General features: G+C 39.5%; 1 protein-coding gene across 3 annotated transcripts; it reads left to right on the forward strand.

The window, feature by feature from the left end:
- The first annotated feature begins 111 nt into the window (after positions 1–111).
- On the forward strand, positions 112–18,427 carry LOC125293821 (uncharacterized protein SCO4629-like). Of its 3 annotated transcripts, XM_048241956.1 has the most exons (7): positions 112–226; positions 1,773–1,814; positions 2,373–2,461; positions 4,499–4,622; positions 5,364–5,516; positions 15,821–16,003; positions 16,852–18,427. In XM_048241956.1, exons 3-7 carry the CDS (start codon positions 2,390–2,392, stop codon positions 16,974–16,976), a joined length of 657 nt encoding a protein of 218 aa, XP_048097913.1. In that variant the 5' UTR covers positions 112–226; positions 1,773–1,814; positions 2,373–2,389; the 3' UTR covers positions 16,977–18,427. The 3 variants fall into 3 exon arrangements, with proteins under 3 accessions (XP_048097913.1, XP_048097912.1, XP_048097911.1); XM_048241955.1 differs by lacking the exon at positions 1,773–1,814; XM_048241954.1 differs by lacking the exons at positions 112–226; positions 1,773–1,814 and adding an exon at positions 2,253–2,279.

Consider the following 18,427-nt stretch of genomic DNA (forward strand, 5'->3'; position numbering starts at 1 on the left):
ATATCACCACACCTTTGTGAAGTCATAGATGTTGTTATGCACATTTAATGTATGTCTCTTCTGACATTTATAATACACCCTACCTACCTTACCTATATGGTCATTGGTCATTTAATTAATGTAAATAATTACAGGTGTTTCTGATAATAGGGTCAGTATAATCAGAAAATACAACAGAAACTAACAAACAAGGAAAGGAGGAGCAGTTGAGCAATAGCATTCGTAGGTAAGGGAAATGGGTCATTCTGTGTCAAGTCCAGGAAAATGGTTGCTGCTCAGATTTCTCCCTAATATTTAGGTCCCAAAACTAAGACAGTATTTTTGTTAAATTCCAATGTTTTCATAATTTTTTCACCCTTGATCATACCATTTTTACATTCTCAGAAAGGCCTTATATTGGAGGCCATGTTTAGGCATTGATATCTTGAAAAGTATTTTCCCAGCCTGCCCAAACTTCGTAAGGTGGAAAACAGACATTGTTCTCAGTATGATTGGACCGTTAAAGGTTTGCACTGCATGCCCATTAGTTTTATATAAGACCCTAGATATGTAACAAAATGCAAAACTCTTGACATTGAGGGTCTTCTAAACTAATTTTCTGTATCCACATGACACCAATCATTATTTTCTCTGCCAATACAATACTTTATTAATGTTGAGCCAATATTTGAGGTCTCTGCAACAAATGAACATGAAGATAATAAGGATGAAACATGGTGTGATTGCATTTTTTCGTAATTTTCGTAGGACTAAAATGGTGTGTGGGGTAGCATCAACGTGGGAATAACTCAATTTATAGTAATTTTGTGTATAAAGTGCCAATGATGTACCTTGTTTCATTCATACATAAATGTACTTACTTGGTTATATTGTATACCAATGGGTTTTCATTCTTGTCCCTGAGTCAGAACAATGATTTTGACTATCTATGGTACAGCATCGGCACTTTGTACACTAAATGCCCATACACTGAGCTACTTTCACATACCAGTAGATTTTTATGTGCCTACTAGCTACCCCACATACCATTTTCATCCTAAGAAAATTACAGAAGAACACAACCTCCCTGTGTCTAATCCTTAAAATCTTCAAGCCCATTATATTTAGAGAGCTCATATATACAACATTAATCAAATATAGTTTATACTACCCTTAAGATCACTCTTTTTGCACTTTTTTCCAAATCTAGAGCCTTGTAGAAAATCAATGAGAATTCCATACAAACTTTTAATGGTTCAGTCATACTGAGAACATGTTTGTCTTCCACCCTAAAACTTTTGGGCAGCCTATAAATAATACTTTAATTAATGCCCAAACATTGCTTCCCAGAAAATGTGATTTTCAGGCTGTAAAACTGATGTAATTTCAAGGGCTGAAAATAACATGAAGACATAATGCCCTGAAGGGTGTTTCTCTACACCATTGTTCATGTTTTTCTTTTTTTTTTTTTTCAAAAGCACAGCAGGGTAGCATGGTGTTTGTGACTGTTTATGGTCATAGCGGGGCAATGGGGCATGTTTTTGTGTTGTTGCTGACTGGACTGTCAGCAACACAAGGGGAGGGGCTACAGGCAGGTCAGCCAGCACAATCATCAGAGGGCTCTCACCTTGTCAAAGTAAACAAACAAACAAAAAAACAAACAATCCCAAAGCAAGGGAGCAGTCGTGGACGTTGAGTAGATCACGTCAAGAGATGTGCAACTGGAGAAGAGTTTCTCTGTTCTGCTAATATAGTTAGCCATCCCCTAAAGGATACTTTTGTTCATTTTCCAGTGATCTAAGTCCAGAGCAGTGACCACCATCAGTTCCCCGACGGTAAGCGAGAGGGAGCGAAGGGCAGGTGAAAGAGTAATGGGTGGGGTGGGGGCCGGGGAGGGTGGATGCTTGTTCATTCTTTACGTCACAAGTTCTTTGTAGCTGACTGGCCACCACACAGGGGGGAATGGGAGAGAGGAGAGTGATCCGAGGGCCGGCACAGAGATGCTGTGTCACGGGTTCCCCTTTTCATCATTCTCCCAGAGGAGGAAGAACAGAGAGGAAAAGGAAACTGACGTCACAGGGAGAGGCGGCAGTTCCTGTGCCGGATGGTGTTGTCTTTAATTGAATGCACTGCAGCACAAAAGTGCCCCTAGCGAGATTCGGGCTCTTCTTTTTACATTGTATTGAATGCAGCAGCAGTTGCTTGCAAATGTATGGACTCCAAAGCACTTTTCTGGAGCACAGCCTTTTTTGCAGTGTCATTTTTAAAGAGGGAAGGGCAACACTGCTTTTACTTAATGGGTAGACACTAGATTTTTTTTTGTCTTAACAGTTAATGGTGTTTTTCATAGAATGAGTAATTTGAATCCTATTGTTTCTCATTTTCCTTGGCAGATCAACATGCAAGAGAAATGGATGATGAGATTGACAGGAAAGCCAGAATTCTGTGGGATTATCTCAGTCTAAATCAGACCTTGGAGAAGGTACATAATACGATATTTTCTATTTCCATGACGGTGAATTTACAGAGATGTGCCATGGAAGAGCAGAAACACCTGGGTGACACTTTACTTGGATAGACTGCCTACAGGCACTTTATAGATGATTTGTTGAAATTCAAGTTCAGTTCATTACTGAACATGACCTTAACCAAACCAAACACCTAACCCTATATAGTTAGTATGTTTACAGATTTACAGTTTGTTTATAATCACAGCATCTGTAGACGGTCTGTAGGAGACCATCAAGTTGATCAACACCAGAACCATATCAATAGAATAACGATATTGTAAAACACAGTTCTTGTATCAAATAGGTTGCTCTTCATACACATAATAGCCTAGAGATTACATTTATGCTTCTCCCAAAAGGTTGCTCAGATGAAATGTCAAATATGTCACTCCCAAATGTTTTTTCTTCAGTTGGTGGATGCCTACTGTATATGTAGTAAATTATATTAGATTACCTCAAGGCAAGGAAAGGCTGTGATCATTGTATTTAAAGGACAACTCTGGTCTCTGAACAACCCAGGGTCTATTTTTGGATGATAACGAGTGTACACTTTTGTTGGTGACCAAATTGATGTTAATCGGAGTAGTTTTGAGTAAGACCATAATATGCATTTACAACAAAACATAGCAATAGCCTTGGGGGCCAGCTTGATACACCAAAGTAAATCGGTATTTCAAGCCTCTGGCTGACAAGGTTCAAAATAGCATTACACATCTGTGATGCTGTGGAGCGGGTCCCTACAGACAAACGGAAGTCATTTTCATTTTGTAAGTGTACATCTTGCCAGGAGAAGTCCATACAACAAATGAGACAATAGCTACAGTACATACGGAGGAGAGTTTGTTAATCTACTTCTATGAACTCTCTTCTCTTAAGATGGCAGGGACCACCAAAATAGTAATACAAAAAAGTGCCTTGTGCACTGACTGCACAAACTATCCTTTAATATACCCTTTCTTTTCACTTACAAGATAAAAAAAAATACTTCAGTACAAAAGAGATGCATTTCCTGAAGGAAATACCAGTGCATGCAAAGCAACGGTTTATTTTTTCAATTCAGTGCAAAGTGCAATTCAGTGCACTGAGAGAATGACCAACAAAGAACAGTTGAATGATGAATATATTAGTTAAGCGGGGATCACACTGGCCAGCGGTAAGTGGCAGATTTCCTATTGTTCTCTATGGTTCGATACAGGAACAGTTGCAACGCGCTAGCGTTGAACAAGCTAAGCGTTGAACTTTGTTCAACTTTCAAAGCGCAACACAAGCATATTCAATAGAGCACCAAAGCCATTATGTCACATTGTCCAGGCAACCAGATTTTCTGTTCTAAACAACCAAACCTAGATGGCGTTTTTCTATTGCTTCACTGTGTTCTTTCTTTGAAAATGAGAATAAATTCATTTCAAGAGGAGAAAATCACAGATCGACAGATCTGAACATGATTGCACTCAGGAGCGACAGCGGTTTGCATGACATTAGTTTCAGTTTTTAAATAAAAAAAATAAAGACGATCTATTCTCAATAATTGCTTCAATCATCGGAAAAGCAAACTGCTTATCATACGCGAAAAAACATTCCTTTTCTAGAAAACTTTGGTCTGGCCTAGTATTCCTCGTTGTTAATTTGGTTTATGTAGAACATGTGACGTAACACTTTGGTACTCTATTGTCAGTATAGATAATAGAGTACCAAAGTGTGACGTCATGTTTCCGTATTCCATGAGTTAGGATGAGTGAGAATGAGTATAGTACAAGTGACTGAAAGTGATTTTAAGGAGTATGAATATTTCTTTGCATGTAGTTTAATAATATAGAAAAAGCATCCAAAACCAAGGACGTTGCTTAGAATGGACTGTAACTACAAAATTAAACAACAGTTTCATGAGTGCCAGCTGGACTTCGGCCCCAGCATACAGTGGGAATAAGGATATGAGTGCAGTGCACTCTGCAACCAGGTACAAGGACAAGGCCACCACCCTAACTTTCAGTGACTGTTGTCCATCTTAGAGTGATGTGATCATTGGACTTGGCTGCCACGATACGAGAGTGGCAGAGAGATCAGCTGAGCTCTTCCTTGAGGGGTTTGCTCCATGGCTGCTCTTCACCGGTTACCTCGGCAACCAGACTGCAGGTGAGATCCACCTGTAACAATAGTCCTGTTAGCATATTTACATTTGAGGCATATGGCACTAAAATGATTGCCATAGTAAGGGCAGCCTTGGCCTACTGGTTAGGGCTTCGGACTTCTAACCAGAGGGTTGCCGGTTCGAACCCCGACCAGTAGGAACGGCTGAAGTGCCCTTGAGCAAGGCACCTAACCCCTCATTGCTCCCCGAGCGCCGCTGTAGCAGGCAGCTCACTGCATCGGGATTAGTGTGTGCTTCACTTCACTGTGTGTTCACTGTGTGCTGAGTGTTTCACTAATTCACGGATTGGGATAAATGCAGACCAAATTTCCCTCACGGGATCAAAAGAGTATATATATACTTATATATATAGTTAGTTATGCCTATCCCCTCCCTTCAAAGTGTTGTACACACACACTAATGCTGTGATCACATTTTGCAATAGAATTTGAAATACTTGTCTAATAAATATAGTGTGTAGTGAAATATAACTGCTAAGTATAGTGGCTTTATGGATCATATCTGGATATACCTTTTCTTGTGCAACACAATCATGCATTTTTGCATTTTCTGATTTTTTCATGTTTTTGTAAAAAAACCTGTTTTTTTATTATAAATCATTATAGGTAGAAGCCTTCAACAACTTAAATCAATCATTAATTTATCAAGAGTAGATCCATTGTATCCCTTTGTAGTTTGTAACTGTTCCTTTTCACACATCTCGTGTGTTTGTGCGCGTCCATCAGGCGTGTGGACGCGTCCAGAGGCGGAGGTGTTCCTCGATATCGCGTGCGGAATGGGAGTCCCCCGCAGCAGCATCCTACTAGAGACTGCAGCAACCAACACCGGACAGAACATCCGCTTCTCCTACCAGGTCCTACAGAACAACAATGTCCCGGGTAATATAACCTGTCCTTGAGTGCTCAGTTTACATCCGGCTCTATCTGATGAAGTTGTATCACCTGGTGACCACTAGGGGGAAGTGTAGGACAGTTTTTTTAACGCCTTAAAACACCTTTTCAAAACCAGTCTTATTTTTTCCAGAACTTGTACAAACAATTTACAATTTACACAACATGCAAAAAAGCACAAATCTTCTGCAAAATGAAGCAATGCATTCAAAACTTAACAAAAATTGTGTCCTAGACTGCAAACTTGTGCTAGAAGGTGTTCTCTGGTAGCTCTTATTTGTCAGTAAAATAGTAGAAAACAGCTAGATGTAATCACAGTCTCAGTTGACTCGTTTGAACATAGCATTACATTTACAGTTACGTTTATTCATTTGCTAGACACATTGATCCAAAGCGACGTACAGCAGTTGGCAGGCTACTTCTTGGACAGTGTAATGCATTGTGTTATCAAAAGGTTGGAAATCTGACTCCCATCTCTTCAAACCAACCACTGAGGAGTGTAATTGTCTCAATTACATTACTGCAGACACAATTGGTACTACATTCTCTAAACAACTCTAAACTCACCTATAGGCCTTACCTGACTCAATATGATAACCAGCTCAGTTTCTACTCAAAGCATAGCTGTCAACCATCCCATTTTTTAACTGTTGTTCCGGTCCCTCCCGTAACTTAACGGTTTTTCCGTTTTAATATTTTCCCGTCAAATATCCCATGATTTAATACTCATAACATTAACCCTATACCAGACCCAAAAATTAAATGTTTGCGGCAGATTTGCAGCAAACTTGTGGTTGTTGTTGGTTTGTTTGGGAAATAAATTAGTTCACTAGAACAGTGTTTCTCAAACTTTTGCAGACCAAGGACCACTTAACCATTAGAAAAAACCTCACGGACCACCTAGCTAATAGACACAATAGGCCTACTCACTGAACCACCTTGCTTATTGTCTTTGCACCTTGCTTATTGTGTCAGAGGATTCATATGATTTAAATTGGCATAGCTTACATAGGCAGTGTTGCAGAACTGTTTGGATTTACATACAAGTTGGTTCAATATTGCAAACAACTCATCTATATTATTTTTTACAACGTCTGCTCGCGGACCACTTGGGATAGCTTGCGGACCACACTTTGAGAAACACTGCACTAGAAGATGTTGCAAGAAGTTTGCTAATGTTGGCCGCTAGAGGCAAACTTCCAGCAAAGTTCGGGCAACAATAAGAAGTTTGCCACTAGTGGCAAATGTGTTCGCCAGTGATTTACCACCACACGTCCAGTCAAACTTCCAGTGAACTTCTGATGACAAACCTAAATTACATGACATAGCTGCAACATAGCCAAAAGTTAACTGCAGCTGTTAGCCAGAAACCTAATTTGCATATCGTGAAAATATGACCTTATTGCAAATTTGCGGCAACAACTTGTTCAAACCTCAAATATTTGCTTGAAGGCGACCTTGGAGTGATAATAGCCTATTTAAAAGGTTCTCTAAGAGATGTTAGGCGGTTTCTAAGCTAAAACATTTCACAATCCGCTAGCTGCCGGTGCCCTGAGAACATTGCCCTTATTTTCAATAGGCCTACTCAGTGTTGACACAGCTGTCAGCTGCTCAAAGTCCTCTAAAGGTGATGATGTAGCAACTTTCTGAGGCAATATAATCCATTTCACCTTCTGATGATTAATGTTCTCATTAATCACTCTAATCGCCCAAAATCAAACAGGAACATGCCAGAACAAGTCAGGAACAGCGCAGCATTGCTCAGAGGGGTTCTTTGTCTATCATACTAGCTTAAGTGTTCAGTACCGTCACACTGGTGTGATGGGAATGTTGGGAAATGAAAGTTCTAAAAAATATCTGGGTTCATTGAATTCAACATAGAATTTTAGGACCTTCAATTGTTGCGGAACTGAATCTTATGTTAGAATGTTCAAAAACACACCTTTAAGATTAGTCACTTTGGATAAACACATCTGCTAAATTATTGATGTAAATGTATTTAAAGAAACAGAAACAATGAAAGATAACTGTTCAACAAAAAAAAAAATGTTTGTAAGTACATAAGTACGTAAATTGGAACACAGTGGTAGTATTAATAAATTAAACATTACATGACAATACATTAAGTACCTCAAGTACATTTTTGACTGAGCAACTTTCATTTGTATTGGAATAATATTTGACAAGGTGTATCTCTACTTTGACTGAGGTAAAGGAATTGTGTACTTTGTCCACAAAAACACACCCTAAATTCATTTGACATGTTTGAGATTTATTTCCAGAGAAGGTAATTAAAGACATGAATTCAGTCAAGCATGTCCTGTGTGGGCGGTGGTAGTGTAGTGGTTAAGGAGCTGGGCTAGCGTGCAGTAGCCTGAAAGTTGTCGGTTCAATTCCTGGCTTCCACCGTTGTGCCCTTGAGCAAGGCACTTAACCCCAAGTTGCTCTGGGGACAATGTGATCCCTTGTAATATAGCATATGTAAGTCACTTTGGTCAAAAAGTGTCTGCTTAATGTAATGTGATGATAAATAAAGTCTCAGACTCAAGTGCAGTTTGGTTCTGTTTACTTAGCGAAGGTACAAGTCCACAATCCAAAGAGTAGCCAACAGCAAGCCAAGGTCAGTTACACAGGGAAATCCAAAGACAGGGCGAACAATCCAAAACGTAATCCAAAGAGCTTGGTCAAAACAGATGGGCAAGGGCAACTAGAACTTGACCTGTCTCTTGGATAAGTACTTCATTACCCACAATCCTGAACAAGCCCACAATCCCACAGTGATGCCTCTGATTGGTGGAAAGGCCGTTATGGTCATAGTTTGAAACTTTCTCAGCGAAAAATATTGACAAAGATGGCGGAGTCTTTTACTGCCTATGGCAAAAATCTTAATGTGATTTAAAACTTTCTTGACAAATATTGGTACTTGTATCAACAAGGATTGGGGTTTATACATAACACGAACTTAGTCAGGGCCAATACACCATCAAATAGACCACTGTAAATGTTAGTTTAAACACTCAGGTTTAAACTAAACTATTCAGGTAGCCGACAAGCTAACCTTTAGCATTTCCGACATTGTATGTCATTACATAATGCAGCTAACATTAGCCTACATGCTGCAACACAGTATGAAATATATTATGTTTTAGTTAGTGTCCAAAGAGGTGAAGGCCACTTTAAATCAGGTCATATTATTGACTGTTGTGTGTCCCAGAGTCAGTTTGTGGGTTTTGTAAGGGCCAGCATGAGGGACAAGACCTACAAAGTTGTGGCAGAGCCCGTCTATTAGACATTCTCTGGTTGTTGTGAGTTAAGCAGGGAGGTTGGTAACGTTAATGCTGCTAGCAGTCCTAGTTAACATTAGCTAGGCTACTGTAGCCTTCATACTGTATGATTCATATCAATCATTAACCTAGGAATACTTTGTGCATTTAATGAACATTTTGTGTAATAATTCACGGCAAATTAATAAACTGAATATGGTGGTCCAAGAGCAGACCATGCACCAGTCCATGCATCAGCCCGACTGAGCAGTGATGACAGCATAGTCAGGTAACGTTACGAAGCACTGCCGTTAACGCTAACCGCTTTCACACACACACGATATAAAATACACGATTATTAATATAAAATTCAATATCAAAACACTATTATTTACACGATTACTCCTGAAATAACTGCTATTAACTGCACATTCACTATATAAAAAAAAATCACTGTTTGGAGGAAAGGGTTCGCGTGCTGTCGCCGGTTGGAAATGGCAAAATAAATCGCGCCGATTTTGCCTATATTATTCAGTGAGGCGCGGTGGTTTATGGGATGAGTAGTTCCTTCGCTCGGAAATGAAAATATGTACACAGTCTTGTACCTTTGACTTTTTTTGGATTTTCTCTTTGTTTTTTCACTCGAAATGATATGTTGTATGCTTATGAGTTATGCCGTTGCTGGTTAGCCTAAGACATGCTGTAAAACTCTTTAGATATGGAGTTTTTCCAAACGTCAATGGGACAAATGAATGGGAATCTTACATCCGGCACCTAACCGCATTTTGGCTGTGGGCGGGACTATCAGCAGAGAATGTCTAATAAAGCTGGTAAGTCCCGCCCATCCGCTAAACCCCCAGTGGACCTCTAGATTGAAAAATCGTCAATGCAAGTGAATGTGAGAAAGTAATTATTTTCTGGTCCCGTTTGAATTGTGCCATGAATGAACATATGTTGTCTGAATTTTTAATATAATTTTTCATGTTACGAGTTTGACAGTATATTATATGATTCTTCAGCTATCAGTTGTGGAAAAGACATAACGAGAAAGACTACATGTCGCCTGTGACGTGAGCTAGCTCTAATCGCTAACAGTAACTGAGATGCTAGTTTTTGTAACGGCAGGAATAAACACATGGTAACAAAAATATTCGAAACATGTCTAGCTTCACTCAATACATTAACACTATGATACAGTGTGATTGTAAAGTTGTATGGTTCATTGTGTTCAAAGTCGATCTTAATAATCCTCTACATCTCGACCAACTGATGGTTGTTATGGGAAACTAGTTAGCTGTCGTCTAGCGGAAAGTTGTAGTCCACAAAGTGCTCTCACAAAGTTTAACCGCATCAAACTTCTACCCGCTCAATTGTAGCAATCTTTACACGAAAATTTATATTAAAAATTCAGACAACATATGTTCACATTCATGGCAAAATTCAAACGGGACCAGAAAATAATTATTTTCTCACATTCACTTGCATTAACGATTTGTCAATCTAGAGGTCCAGCGGGGATAGCGGAAAGGGCGGGACTTACCAGCTCTATAAGGGGAGAACTGCCACTCTCTGAAAACTTCCGGTTTCTGAACTGGTTGCAGTTCCTTCTGTGGTTCCACATGAGGGCGCTCGTCCACGAGTGCAGAATGCATGGAGGTCTATGGAGCTGTACCCCTCAAAATCCACTTTTTAATCGGGATATAATTTTTTTCCAAGTCATTTGAATATTGTATTCGAAAGGGGAGGCAAAGAAAACACTTGGTTGAGTATTATATTTTTTAAAGTCACTTAATTGTTCTTAAAAGCCTTTCAAACGTGTCAATGACGTCACTCATTAGCACAATATAGCGTGTTATGGGCAACAACGACCCAACCTGTAAGAAAACAAAAGGACATAAGTACTCGTTCATTCAACTTTGGACCTATAACCCATGTTGAAGTTAAACAAACTACAATCAAATCTGAGATTTGTCAACGACAATCAGGTGAAAGAGACAAATTTAGCCGTCTAGCTTCATTGACTCCCATTTATTCTGCACTCATGGCGATCGCCCCCAGTGGAAATCTGGTGGAACTGCAACCAAAACATATACATACAAAAACAAATATATACATACATATTGATATTTATCAGTTCCAAAGTTTATTAAATTAGACACCGATGGCACAGTGCTCTGTTTTAAGTCTTTTTTTCTCAACTAAAAATGCTTTGCGCTGGTTAGGAGGTACTTGGCTGAACAAAGATATTTCACAGGGGGTACATCACTGAAAAAAGGTTGGGAACCACTGGTCTAGGGTAGGTTTATAGCTGACCTCGGACCGCACCGTAACCTAAAAGAAAAGCTGGAACTAACCTACACACTGGCATTACGTGATGTAAAGACGTGGAAGTAGAACCTACCCTGTGTGGGTGCAATGTGTGTTAGTGTCAGCTTTGGCAGAGCTCCAGCGATAGGTCACTTACCTGTGGCTCACGCTGACCCGGTATAGCTCTCTTTCAACGAGATAACGAACAGCCCAAGCTTTGGTTCCTGTGGCTGAGTTCAGTTTTGGTGTGTGGTGGTTTTACAATCCAAGGGAACAAAACAGTCCAAGTTTGCCGTACTCACAACAGGCAAAATGCTCATGAGGGGAAGCACAGGCCGCCAGTCTTTCTCATAGGCCGGCAAAACTAATTGCCCAGGACTCAGGACAGGTGTCCAATTTAACCTAATTAGCCACAGGTAGTGACATCAAGCCCCGCCTGTAAGTCAGTGTTCACCCTACCAAGTGACCCTAACCTATCATAACACTAGCTTACACTGTAAAAAATAATAAGTAATGGTTACTTGAAAAAAGGGTGGAAACTCGTTGCCTTAAATAAGTTAAGTAAACAAAACTTTTCTCTTTCAAGTTATGTTTACTTGATGTCTACAAGTAATGCTTACTTAGAAGAAGTTATCCTTACTTAAGACTTTAAAGTTCTGGTTACTTACTTCCAACTAGTAAAGTTTACTTCATGCCCTCAAGTAAAGCTTACTTGAAACAAAGTTGTATTTACGAGTAATTTTAATTTAACAGTTTAATGAGTTACCCTTACTTTGAGTTGTAAAGGGTACTTTATGTTGGATAGTAAAGTTTACTTGCAGAATATACACAAATAGTTGGCACTATTAGATTAGATAACTTTATTGTCATTTTGCAGAGTACAAGTACAAAGACAACAAAATGCAGTTTGCATCTAACTAGAAGTGCAAAAAAAGCAGAAAAATGCAATGTGATATACAAAGACAGGTGGTGCATAGACAGGATAGGAAATATGCGGTGTAAACAGTAGTATACAGTTGGTTTACAGAAGGTGGTTTAGAGTAATATAAATTAGGTATACATATGTGCAGTGTATTAGCAGAATAAATATGGATATATTTGGTATGAACCATATAGACATATATGTACAGTATACAGCTATGTGCAGTGTGGTAACAGTACTGTAGTGCAGAAACAGTAACATTATAACAGTAGTAAGAAGAATACGTGTATGTGCAGGATGAATAGTATGAAGAGCAGTAGAAAATGGAATGGCTATATGTGTAATTACAGTATGTACATTTGTAAATAAATAGAACACTATGGGTGGGATAGGGTAGTGCAATTGTCCGCTGGGGTGGGTGTCCCCGTCAAGGTTTCCATGGTCATGGTGGACACCTCAACAGGCACAGGCAAGGAGGCATCGGCGGGGGGCTTAGTTGGTTGGTTGTCACCGGGATGCACAGCTAGAGTTCAGTAGGGTGACAGCCGCAGGGAAGGAGCTTCCTCTGAACCTGCTGGTTTGGGTGCAGAGAGACCTGTAACGCCTCCCAGAGGGGAGTGGGGTGAACAGTCTGTGGTTGAGGTGAGAACAGTCTTTGATGATGCTGCGCCACGCCAAGCATTACTTGCCCTGGATGGCCTTGATGGAGGGGAGTGAGGAACCGGTGATCGTTGGCCAGTTTTCACCACCCTCTGCAGTTTTTTTTTTCGGTCGTATTCTGGTGTAACCTCCATGTTTCAATCAGTAGTGTTTGAGCAACTGACCTCTGACTTCACATCCAAACAAGCACAACTTACATGTCCAGTTCATTTGCTCTGCATTTTCAGTTTTCCAACTGAAAAGAGGGCAAAATTATTATCAATATGCATCTATTGGCCATGTTTAACTAAAACAGCTGATTAAGTTTATCACATTAAATGTTAATTTAAATTATTTCTCCAGAGACCTAATTAATACTGTTAAGCTAAAAATATTATGATTTGGCAACTTAATTTTCTCTATTGCTTCAGGCCTAGTACATTTATCACAATAGAATTTAAAATATCAATCATATGTTGGAATTATATGATGCCATTTTGCACCTCAATAACTGCACATTAGTTCAAATTCCACACACTGCAACCTAAGTCCTCTTGCTAAATCACAACGAAAAGATTTTAGATAAAAGACCATGGCTTTCTCAGTCCAGTAAGGTTATGAGTCCAATTATCCTAATTGTTTTATCAATACAGTAGGAATATCGACGTAAACCATACACAGTTTAATCTTTACACGTTTTGAATCAACTTAGCATGCTAGCAAAGCGTTTCTCATGAGAAATGGCTAACGTTAGAACTAAACTTCATTAAGAGAGCTCATGAAGACAACTGCTATTGGCAAATTTATACAGCCTAGTTTTAGACCCCAGGCGCCACCACTTCCTCATAACTTCGATAACAAAAAATATCAAAGGGCTTGAATACCTAGAATATTTGTTTTCTGCTCAACATGGTCTGAGGCAGTGTTAACAAAGATCTTTGGTGTTAACTCGCATAGCTGCTATCAGTTAGCTGCAAACTGTTAGCAGCTAGCGATATATCGCCACTTAGCAAGTTGAACTTAACATTACCCCAGTTGTTAATGAAACGAATGTACAGTTTTGCACAAATGCTGTTAGTTCAACCTATACTGTAAACATTTGACACATTAATACATACTGTAAACTTACCGGACAGAGCAAGTCACTGGTGAAGCTGTTACACTCCCATCCCAAAAGTCAGCCACACCGTAACACTGCCGACCGTTGGCTGTGGAATCCAGAATGCTCCCTCTGCAACTGTGCGCGTGTGCACTGCGTGAGTTCAGTTTACTCAGGTCTGAGTTGTGAAGCTTACTCGTGTATCTCAAGTTTTAGACCCCATTGTTGCAAGTTCGGCACATTACTAATGTTACTCTAGTAAGAACACTAGGTCAGCCTATAGTAAGTAAAGTATACTTGTGTTACTGCAGTAAGATGTAGTGTTATTTTTTACAGTGTACACTGTTCCCACCAGGGGGTCAAGAGCGTGCAGATTAGCTTCGGCAAATAAACAAATAAAGAAAATTCTATTGATCTTGTTTCGTTGTTGTTTGTCCCGAACAAACATAGCCTAAACATGATTAAAGACAATAAATTACACAACAGCGGCATAAAGACCTTTGTCTCGTTACACCATGGGTCTCCAACACGTTGCTCTCAACCTATAGCCCGCCCCTTTGGAGCTTGCCAGAGGCTGAAGCACTAGGCTACTACATTTAAACACACAATTATTGCCGCGAGGCATTCCAGCCTACGAATTTAATAAAAAGTAAACCATGCATAATTAAAAAAACAAAAATCAATTTAGGCTACTTCGCTAATGAAGGAAAGGCCTTGTCTCGCAATAAACAGCTGGAAATTCCAACACTTTTTCAACTACACGAAACTGTACAGTGATCATCAAATACCCTCTAGATTTAAATGCCCATCAGTCTCAACATTTACCTATATAATAAAAGTCAAAAAGTAAATTAAATCCCATACCAAAACCGAAAATCGTCTGCGTTTGATAGCCTGGTATGCCGCTCCAAACAAAACGCATGTCTTACAATAACGTACAATGTAAGAAATAAAGGTCTGCCTCGAATAAGCCTACCTCAAATAAATACCTGTGCTTTGCAGCCTAAGTAAATAGCAGACCCTGGACATAATTTAGGATTTACGGAAAGTATGCAATCATACGATGTTGGACGCCTGGCGATGCTCTGGCCGTCTACTGTGCCTTTGACACCGCTGCCTCATTTGGATGGTAACTCCACAGGTGAGCGCGAAGATTGGATGTCGTGGATGCGTAAGTAAACTGTTTTTTGCTGAGTCTACAGACAACATTCTCTTTAACCGTTACTTTACCATCTGCGGTGTACAACTCAAAGTAAAGACACCACATTTTAGATGAGTTGGGGACGTAACTGTCCGCTCAGGCTGACCGTTCTGTGCGTTATCTTCAATACTATCTTCCATAATATTGAATATCTTCAATATTATTTTCAAAACAGGGTGGCTATTGAGGGCTCTGGCTCCAGTCATTATTGTGGCTACTGGCTATTATTGGCTTGATTTGGTCATGGGCCAACGCTATGAGATGGCAAACAATAAAATAAAAAACAAACTAATCATAGACTGTAAAAATGCGCTACACTTGGCACTAAAAACCGAATCGTTTATTTATAGTTCGACTACGGATATTTCAAGTCATGTTCGAATGCATTTTTGCAGCAGGACAGCAGGCAGACCGCTCTTAGAGCCGCTGTGTTATCCCAATGAAATTAAGTTGCGCTTCAGGGCGACTCCACTCGGACTCCATGCGCGTTCCCGAGCAACTTTTTCTTCTTGTTATGAGGCAAGGACTTTATGTGCATTATCGCCACCCTCTTACTGGAGGACGCATGGTCAGAGGCGACTGGCGCTGGATCCGAAACCCAGTGTTCAAGATGGCGTTGACTATGAATTGGCCGGATTTACTAGCCTAGCCTAGCCTCCACCATTCATTTGTATGGAGGGCGGGACTTAGTCACTCTCTCCAGTTATATATAATACCTCCATGGTTCCCACATAGAGGGAGGCAGACATCATGCGGTCAGTTGAGGCTGGCCACTGCAGTGTGTGGGTGGATATTGAATGTAGAGTTTTTTCATTTCCTGTGTGATTTGTCTACATCAGCTTTTCCTGTCTCTTCCTCCAGTCAGTAAGCTGATTCTAGTACAGCAGCCTTTCATGGAGCGAAGAGTCATGGCTACCTTTCTCCGCCAGTGGCCCGGACCAGAGGGACACACTCACACCATCGTCACTTCACCCCGCTTAGACATGGCTTCGTATCCCAATGCCAGTGTGGGCAGCAAACATGATCTCATCTGCTACATGCTTGGTACTTACACAAACTAGAACTTGACCTGTCAGCAGGTGTCAATAGGCAGGGCAAGGCAAGGGAATTTGTTTTATATAGCAGATTTTAATACATATACAGTAGGTAGGTACTCCAAGGTACTCTACATAAACAAAGGGGAAAACAGATAAAGACAAATACAATTGCTTACATAGAATAGAATAATGAAAAACATTGCAATAAGAGTTTTACTATGTGAAGAATAGTGTGTTTCTTGAGCTGTTGTCATCTGATGAGAGAGCCTGATGTGTTTATGTGTCACCTGCATAACTATGGTAATGAATTACCCCATTTACATTTGTTTTTATATAAGTCTTGGGTGATTAGATCCCAAGAGGTCAGTTCTTAATACAAGTGTAAATAGCCATTGCATTGTGATCCAATCGCTCAAACCACTCGCCGAGATAGTCAGGCATGGACGCATGTGACCACTTATCCTGTGTAGTGTGAACACTAATGCGTCCTGATGCGTCCCGGACAATGGGAGTTCTAATGAATGTGGTGCTGGCAGTAACGGAATCGAAACAGAAGTGCTCAGCATCATCTCTGGTTGGATCAAAAGTTCTGAGTTCAAAAAGTTTGTGAGTTGTAAAGAACTTGCTAAATTATTGAGGTCTCTTTTTAAGAGTAGCTTAATGACAGCTATTTTTAGTGATTACATGAAAATTACTGTAGTAGGCCATTGACTACTGGTAACAGGTCAGTCAGAAAAGTCAGATGGCAGTATATCAAGACAACATGGTTTAAGATACTGAACAGTTTGTCAGTAGTGATCTCAGTACACCATTCTCTTTTGTTGATGTCTTTTTTCTTTCTTCCTATTCTTTTAGGGGTCCTTAAGCGAATCCGAGACTACCCACAAAAGGGATTCCAGGTTAAGCAGGATATTTCAACCGAGGCCATGCAGGCATACCAGTGGTTCCTAGAGACAGGTTATCATCCACACTCCAGATAGACCAATACCAAGCTTCAGTGGTAAATGATGTCCTTCATCAATAAAACGACTGGGATGGTATTTCAGAAAGCGCTCTGACCCTTGACCACATCATAGTTCATAAGAAGAGGGTAATTCCTAAAGTTTCCAGAGCAATGTTTTATGAAAAGTAGGATAATGAAATAACGTCAAGTGTGAAGACTGTGTGCAAATTAAGGCTACACGATTTGGAGAAAATATATATTTTTCAGACAGATATTGTGATTGTGATTTGATTTGTGATATTTTTGAAAGTCAAGCTTCAAGCCAAATTTCACTTTTTAAGTTGGGCCACTTCTAATTGGTGAGCATGCCTTGTGCATGAGAAGCACAACACTCCTGTTAGGTGAGCTTCATTGTCTGTCACAGTCAAAGGCTGCATTAAGTCTGCATGGTAAATATGACTCCATTCTGTTAGTATCGTTGCCATCAGATAAGTCATGTTAGTGTTCATACAACAAATGTATCTCTGTATATAAATAAGATATAGATTTATTCATACATCATTTATGTATTGATCCCATAACAAAGTTTAAAGTTTTTTTTTTAAGTTTTGTTTAAGTTTCGCAAATTCACCTATCCATTCACACCGAGATTGCAACAATATTTTTTTTAAAAGATTAAGTGCTTTATCCCTTCATCTGTTATGCATTATATGATAAAAAAAAGTTTAGTGGCCTCTCAGTATGTTTTGCTAACCAAACATTTTTGCAGATTTTGACTTTAGAGTCATGTTTCTGTAATCTTAGATTACTGACCAATAGTCACCTCCTTGCCATGTTCACACTCTGGCCGTTTTAAGGGTAAATTGCTTGCATGAGGTGTGAATCCAGCTGTTAAGGTAGTTGCTTTATTTGGTATCTGTACACAGATATGCAGGCACCAAAAGCCAGGTGTGTGCACAATAGCAGCCCTGTATATCCGGATCTGCTGTGGAAATGTATGCAAATGTTTTCAAAAGCAAAAAAAGTATGTGAAGAGATTCCACCTCTTTGCCACCCTTGTGTTACTGAATGATAAAATTCACATACAGTATGTATTGCATGTATTGCAAGTAAACCAGAAGAGTATTAAATCCATTTTTTAAACCATAGAAAAATAATAGAAATTAAATGGCACATTGTTTATTGCCAAATATTAAAGGATCATGTCACAAATTCATATTGAACTAATTTAATATATGGAACATATTCACTGTTGCATTTAAATAACCTCAATTCTATTCCATTGTAATAGCCTTCATGTTCATCATCATGTCCTGAATCTTCATCATCTTGACCAACTGGGCTGATGTTTTAAAGATTTTTTTTCTCATTTTACAGCTGTCCTCATATGAATTGTTGCATTTTACAGAACTGTGAATTTAACTCTTCAGCCTTATGTTGTTTTGTATTCACTACAACCACCCTGTAAAATAAGGGGACAGAAATCAA

This window comes from Alosa alosa, chromosome 4 (genome assembly GCF_017589495.1).
Source record: "Alosa alosa isolate M-15738 ecotype Scorff River chromosome 4, AALO_Geno_1.1, whole genome shotgun sequence".
Lineage (NCBI taxonomy): Eukaryota > Metazoa > Chordata > Actinopteri > Clupeiformes > Clupeidae > Alosa > Alosa alosa.